At 34.5% G+C, this 8,237-nt stretch overlaps 1 protein-coding gene across 1 annotated transcript; it reads right to left on the bottom strand.

The window, feature by feature from the left end:
- Positions 1 to 3,658: 3,658 nt before the first annotated feature.
- On the bottom strand, positions 3,659 to 4,876 carry LOC129870894 (disease resistance protein At4g27190-like). The gene has a single exon (XM_055945774.1). It carries the CDS (start codon positions 4,801 to 4,803, stop codon positions 4,018 to 4,020), a length of 786 nt encoding a protein of 261 aa, XP_055801749.1. The 5' UTR covers positions 4,804 to 4,876; the 3' UTR covers positions 3,659 to 4,017.
- Positions 4,877 to 8,237: the final 3,361 nt, after the last annotated feature.

Genomic DNA, 8,237 nt, shown 5'->3' with positions numbered 1-8,237 from the left:
ACCTTTTGTTTGTGAAAAGGTTTCTTTTTAATTTTTTTTAATGAGAGAAACTTCGATATCTCTCATTGGTGTAGAAGTACACAGTTTGCAGAGCAATCAGATACCTTTTCACCAACCTTGTCAGCATAACAGTTGGCTTGCATATCGGCAAGAGTCAGTTGAAGTTGACGCGATCTGATCCCTCTATTAGTTCCCATAGTTTGTTGATTATAAAAATAAAAAACAACAATATGTAATTAAAGAAATTACTAATACAAATACAAAGTCTCTTGGCAAACACTGTTGGGTTCACGTGAACCCATGGAATATAAATATAGATCCATTTCTGCTTGTTATCTCCATCACTGAGTATCTTACTCTGAAGGGTCACTAGCGCTTGATAAATAATATATCAAAGTGTCCCAAAAAAGTGTAGTAGGCTGCTACTCTACGCTCGTACTGTTTCTTCAATCTCCACCCCTTCATTCAACGAATACTTATTACCTTCCTAGATAGCTTCGGATTCATAGAAATCACTAGCTTCTACCATGACTAGCTAGCTTCAGGTACAGTGCCATGCCATCGCCGCAAGATAAAACTCCACCGCAGCTTCAGATTCATCACCATCATTAGCTCCAGATTTGTGGCTAACAGTAGCTTCAGACTCATCGCCATCGGTAGTGACTTGACTAGCCTTTTGTTCCTGGGAGTAAAGAATACGGATGCTTCAAATTTCTAATTGAAAATATTGTACAAGCAAAGAGAGCACTAGAGTTAATTAGTTATACAGCTAGTGGCACTAAACAAACCTTAAAAGTGAACCTCTATTGTGTCTATTTATTCAGATCATATAATTTCACCTCACCATCATAGTTCACATGTTCGAGACTCGGTGTACTTACAGATATTCCCTATTGGACAAGCATCTTCATTTCAGGGAAGTCTCCAATTGTCACATGTCTGAGAAATGGAAATTTAAGAGCATACATCATCAGAAAGAAATGCCTCAGCTTGGGCAGATATTGAAGCTCCAGATCTTCCAACAGGAGAAATAAGGGCACGATTGCTTCTCCTTCTTGTTCCTCTTCTGTGATCAATTCTTGCATTGATGGACATCTTCTTATATTTAGTTCTCAGAGATTCAGAAGACCTCTGGCCATTGATGGAGACATCAAGTTTCTCAATTTTCTACAACTCTCTACTCCTAATATTTCAAGTTTGCGGAAGTAAGCAGTTGGAAGTTGGTGAGAGCATAGAGCACTTATGTTGTTAGGCCCCCAGATGTATAGCCTTTCCAGGTTGGGACAACAAACTTGCAAACATTGAAGGTACTGTGTTGTTGGCTAGTTTCGAACAAGTATAAAACTTTATTGTATTTTGTTTTATAAAATTAGGTGATAAGTTGAGAAGCCAAAAGTTCTTACACATTTATATATTTTTAAAAAGCAAAATCAATACAACAACAACCCAGTGTATATGATCTCATTTCAGATTTTAAAAAGTTTTTTTAGTATCTCAAACACATTATAGTTTGTTTTCATTTGGGCTAGGTCTAGAGGGGTAAAACAAGTGTGAGATAATTTTTTAAAGCCGATATTTTTTAAATTAAAAAACCACTATTATATATTATTTTAATTAAATAAATATAGATTTGTTAATGAAAAGGGTAAATATGCACCATTTATTAGACGGCGAAGGTATGCACCACTTTATTAACGAGAGATATATCTGCTCTAAATCGAAAAGTTGAGCAGTATATTTGCCCATTTTTCCTTAATTCAATGAATAATTTCTGTTTCACTCATTTGCTTGTAAAATTCATCGTAGATGCCTCATTTTTTTGAAAAAAAGAAAAGGAAAATGGGTAAAAAAAATGTCCTTAAACTATGTGAAATGAACAAAAATATCTTCCATTTATAATTTGATACAATAATGTCCTTATTGTTACTTAATGGGTCAAAACCATTAATGTTTTCAAATAAATATATTATTTCTTTTTTAAAAACAAGATTTTTCTAACAAGATTTTTTTATTAGCAAATATTTATCCTACTTTAATTCGAAAAAAATATACAACAATAACAACCCAGTGAAATTCACAACGTGGGTTCTGGAGAGGGTAGAGTGTACGCAGACCTTACTCCTACCAAGGTAGGACGGTTATTTCCTGGAGACCCTCGGCTCAATAAAAGCATAAAAGGATGTCAGATAATATATTCGAAAAAAAATTAAAAATATTTCTTATTTTATTATAATTATCTAAATAAAAATTAATGATGGGTAACTATGAATTATATATATATGACATATATTATCTGTTAGAAGGGTACATAAATTTATTTTATTTTAATTGATAAAATGAGATTAAGAAGAAGAAAATATTTTCTACATTTTATAAGTTAAAATGATTTTAAAATCCAGAAAACAAGAGTATAATTATTGAAAAGTAATATTTTTATTAAGAATAAGATTTGTTTAAAAAGAAAAGAAAAAATATATTTATCCCAAAAAGTGCATTTTTGACCTATTTGTAACAATAGAAATATCTTTTGACCCAACTATTAATGGCAAGAGCTTTTTGGACCAAAGTATTTAGGGCAAGAACATAGTTGGACCAAACTATAACTAGATTCACATAATTTAAGAGCATTTTTTTTACCCATTTTTTAAAAATAAATTTCAATCTAGCTGCAAAAAAAAAGTCTTAATTTAAGTCATTTGTATAAAATAATAGAATTTGTGTAAGTAAATATCTTTAATGCTCAAGTACAAGGTAAAACTTTAATCCATAAAAACCCTCCAAAATTAAAACTGATAAAGTAAGCTGGTTTCATATTTAAAAAAAGCTTTTTCTTTTTCATGATAAAAAAACAAATCTTTTCATGAAAAAGAGGATTTGAGTGGGTGATGGAGTTGTTGACTGTAGGCTAGAAATTTCGGAACTCAGGTAACTTATGGAAGCACATTCTCCGTAAATGAGGGAACTCAATGCCCTCAACATTGTCACTGCAAAAGTGAGTGACACATTTCAGATATATAAGCTTCGAGTCATATAAATCGGGGAACTTGATTACTTCATGTGTCCTCCGAGAGATGTTTAATAAATGTGTCACTGAATCACAATGACAGAGGAAGCGATCTTTCACGTTCTGAAGTATATTATTTAGCTGTAACTCAGTCAACACATTATTAGTACCCTTTCCAGTTGAACTTACATGTTCACTCTCCTTCACCAGGTGGCAGATCCAATCACCCAATGGGTCAGTCTTTGTGACCTCTAAAGAAATATTCTTGCTATTTCTTCATGGTTAAAACCGCTCCGTCAGTTCTATTACCCACTTTAAGAGTGTATCGTGTCAATTTGGAGGAAAAGCCCAAGTGACTGTAGATCACATCTCCCTAACAATTAGTTAATGTCAGTGCAATCAATCTCGATAAGGATTCCAATTCCGTCAAGGTAGAGTAACTACAATCTCCTATTGCAATTCCTCCAATCGAACTAATCTTGATAAGACACCTAGTTAAATCCTATTAAGTACTCTTCTCTTATCCCAAAACACTAACATAATTAGATTGGTCAACTTTCCTATCTCCTCTGGAAGCTCCTCTAACTTATAATGATGATGAGAATTTCTAAAGCGAAAACTTCCTCAATGATTGATATGTCATCCAACCATAAATTACTCAGGCACAGCATCCTCAGACTTGACAATCTCTGAATGGATGTTGGAAAAGGTACAATGGAGAGGCATAATAATTGTCTATCCTAAAGCTTAAGACATTGAGTTCACTCATACATTCAAAAAAATTATCCTGTAATGTGAATGACTCTTTAAAATAGTGTTTTAACATTAGAAGCTTCAGTTTTGGGCAAACTATTGGGCTAGGAAGTTCATCAAATTTATTTGCAACAATTGACATGTGACTGAAATGCTCATAAGAAGTTCTTCTTGGGAACTCTTCAAAGTTCACATGGTGACTTTCCATAAAGTTATGCTCTCCCTCAGATGCAATACTTATAGCTACATCACGGACCACATCATGCATTTTGACAGTTTTTGTATGTACCTTGGGATAACAAGAAACCATCTTTAAATGTTTCTAACAGATAACACACCATATTTCTTGCATGTTCTAAATTTCCAATTTCCGGAAAGATGCGAAGCCCCCTTCCATATCTAAGTAATTCTTCAGGATGGATATCACTATTTTCCTCGAACAAGGAACAAAGCAAAAAGAGGCACTTGGCTTCATTACTTCGCAAGTAATCATAGCTTAGCCTCAAAGGTTTATACACCTCTGTGAGCACTTCAGGGATAATTATTGTTACTACACCATGTAATTGTTCAAGGGCACAGTCCCACGAACATTTGGTTTTATGCTTATTTAGTGCTCCTGCAACTGTAATAATTGCTAGCGGCAGCCCTTTGCATTCTTTGGCAACCTCTTTTGCTGTGCCATGAAGAGAAGAATCGTCGACAAAATCACCAACTTTCTGCCTGAAAAGTATCCATTCTTCCTCTTCAGATAACGTTCCAACTTTCATGATCTTCTGAGCTCCCATTGCTTCACAAACAGATCGTAAACGCGTTGTGAATGTCACTTTGCACCGATGGTTGTGGTTGGGAATTCCAAGTTTCTCTAGTTCAAGAGCCTTCCAAACATCCAAGATTACAAGGACACGGTTATTCTGATCCATTAACCTTGTACGCAGCCGATCTCCACGACTCAACAAATCATCGTCCTCTTGAAATGTCAGCCCGACTCCTCCAGCTTTCTCACCTTGAATATTTTTCAAGTGTGGTTGTTGACTGAGAATTACCATGACAACATCATGGAACAACCTTTCTTTTTTTGCCTTTTATCTGATTTTCTCAGCCAGTGTTGTCTTACCAATACCACCCAGACCACATATCCCAATCATAGTGACCCCATCATCTCTCAAAGCTTCCATGACCTCATCCTCTTTCAATTTTCTGGAGTCAAACTCCTCACCATTGTTAATATATATAGCCTGATCAATTTGAACTGGAAGTTCAACAAAGGAGATAACAATAGGATTGTTGCCTTCCTTTTGAAGTTGAATCAACTCCTGTGTAGCTTTCTTAGCTCTCCTCTTCAGAGAGTGAAATTCATAGCTATCTCCTTTGGTATATGACAATGAAAACCAAAAGTAGCATTATTAAAGCGGGAGTGTTTGATTAGTTAACATTTCAAAAAATCTGATTCCATATGGCAGACAAAGAAATGTAGATAAAAAGTAAAAGTAATGCTTGCTTTTGGAATTTTCTCTCCCATTGATTGAGTCATGGTGAAGCCCCTCTTCTCTACTCCTCAAATGTTTTTCAAATTTTTGAAAGTTTGAGTTTGTTTTATGGCCAAACGTGTTGAACTACGAGAAATAATTTCACAATCTTCTTCACCTGTCAAAATATTAGACTCAACAATTCAAAGAAAGAGAATATATATTTAGTAAAGCATTCGGTTCACATCACATCGTAAAGTGACGGTAGAGCTAAACCAAAATCTTCACACAAACTGAAACAGTGACAGCTACCCATTGAATGAATAATTAGAATATTTTTTGGATTATTCTGGAACTGATACAGTGGCAAAACCCCTTGTATCTTTCGCTCTCAAAAGTGTGTATGTGATTAAGTTTCGTTTCTGAAATATAGCGATCAAGAAAGGAAAAATAGCAAACAAATAATAATATTTATATTCGAATATGTGCGAAGGTTACAAACTTTATGAAATCTTAAATAAAAAAGACGTAATCCCCATGATTCTCCTCTTCATGATTGTCAATTCAAGAAGCTTACTTTGTTCACTTCAGCAAGGATTCTCTATTTATTTTTTTGTGTCTTTCTTTTCTTCTGAAGATCCCTTTATATATGCATGAGCATATATGCATGAGCTAGGGTTTTAGGGGTATTTCGGTCTTCAAATAATTTAGAAGACATTGGGCTTGAAGAGCATGAGTTGGGCTCGTCTTCTCCACTTAATGAACTGGTCCAAATGTAATTTGGACTTTATTTAAGTCATATAATTTTAATTTAAATAATTTGACTTGATCAATGTATCGTGAATTTAAAATTTAATTCAAATGTAATATAGATTTATCAATAAAACTTCACATGTGTCTCTCCTTTTTTACACTACTAGTTTTGAGAACCCCCATTATTATATAAAGGCCAAACTCATGTGGAAAATAGGTTTTACTACTTTTATCTTATTAGTTTCTCGGGCCAATCAACATGAACAATTATAATAATCTCCATCCAACATTACATGAGCTATCTATTAATTTATCAGAATTATAAACTGCAAAAAGAAAATTTATAGAATGAAGGTTAAAGAGAAAATATTCATATTATCAAGGGAATCAAATAACATGAGAAGTAATAAAATAAACATCTTATCATATCATACAAAAAGAAAGCCGTAACTTCTTATTTTAACCATTATTTAGCATTTGATGAGAACTCCATTAAATTTGATACCCTATTGATATTCAGTATCTATAATTCATCTAAAAGCAAATAGTATGTAGGAGTTGAAAAGCCTTTCAAGTAACTATTCATTAGTACAATCATTTAATTATTTTTACCTTTCAACCGGAATTCATTAACTCAACCATTGAAATGCTTTCCTAAGCACAAATTTAAGAAAAATCCTTATTTTATCAAGAATTTGTAGCCTCCGGCCACAAGCATATCAAGAAGCTATAGTCGAATGGCGTAGTATTTGGTAGCAATTGAAATCAATGTCTTCTTAATAGATGAAAAGTTAATTAATAAAAACAAAAGAAAAATCATGTACACATTTGTCGGACTCATGAGTTCTTTCATATGTAATTTTTTATTCATCTAGTAAGTCCATAGTTTTTCTTTATTGAACAATCTTCTATATATTTTGTGGTAAGGACATAATTATACGGTGACTAAAAAATAAACAAAGAGGAACTACGGGCTCTAAAAGAGTTAATACTAACGCATGGCATCAAACTTTAGTAAACAAAGAATTCTCTTTCTGTTTTTGTTGTTTAAATAAGGTGAAAAAGTAATTCAATACTTTCCAAATGATGATATATAATACATAGTAGTGATTTTTATACTATTTTCGATAATAATAAAGTACAAAAGAAATAGACTTACCTATTTGTTATCTGTACGTATGCCAGCAGTAACTTTTCAAGAAAAATTATAGAATTTTAACCTTAATTGTACAGTCTTTATTTGTTATATATTGCTTATTTACATTTTTCTTCTTATTCACCATGGTAATGAGATTTTTTAGTTTTTGAAAAGTGATTAAAATATTATTATTTAATATTTAATTAGATGTCTTATTACATTTTGAATTATTGTAGGGGCAAAATGGTAATCTAACTTTGCACTTTGGAGCTTCCCACTTTTAATAATACTAGCGTCTATGAACGTACTTTGCACGTTACTCCCTATCAATTATCATACAAAAAGCCCCGATGAAAAATCCGGAGTTTCATTTCGACATGACTAGAGACTCGATCCCCACATCCAAAACCTGAATCGGGACTCAACTTCTAAACCACTACTCAACCCCGACTCAGGACCTGACCCAACACTCATCCCAAGACTCGACCCAAGACCCGACTTCTGACCCAAAATTCAATCTCGACATTCGACCCTAGACCCAACTCAAAACTCAACCCCGACATACGACCTTGACACTTGATACCTGACACTGATCCGGGACCCGACTTCCGACACCAACACCCAACCTAAGATTCAATCTAATCCCGAATTGGGACACATGCGACTTCCGATCCTTGATCCGACCTTGCACTCGACTTTCGATACGGGATCTGACCCCACCCAACCCTGATATCTGACACGAGACCCGACCTTGACTTTTGACTCCTAATTTGGCACGAATTCCGACCCATGACCTTACCTCAACATCATACCTGGTACCTGACTTGTGTACTAGGATCTAACCTCGACACCCGACCTAGGACTCGATCTCGACTTCTGACCTAGGATCCGACTCTAACTGTCGATTAGGGACTCGACTTATCAATTAGGACCCGACCACAGGATTCGACTTTTGAACTAGAATCCAATTCCAACACTCGACTCCGACGATCGATTAAGGACCCACTCTGATACTTGACTTAGGACCCGACCTCGACTTTCGATCTGAAACTCGACTCCGACATCCGACACGAAACTCACCCTAACACTAACTCTAGACTCAACCCTAATACCCCACCCGAGA

The sequence above is a fragment of the Solanum dulcamara genome, chromosome 10, assembly GCF_947179165.1.
Source record: "Solanum dulcamara chromosome 10, daSolDulc1.2, whole genome shotgun sequence".
NCBI classification, from domain to species: Eukaryota; Viridiplantae; Streptophyta; class Magnoliopsida; order Solanales; family Solanaceae; genus Solanum; species Solanum dulcamara.
Note: the sequence above shows the minus strand (reverse complement) of the source record. Positions and strands in the feature narration are given on the sequence as shown.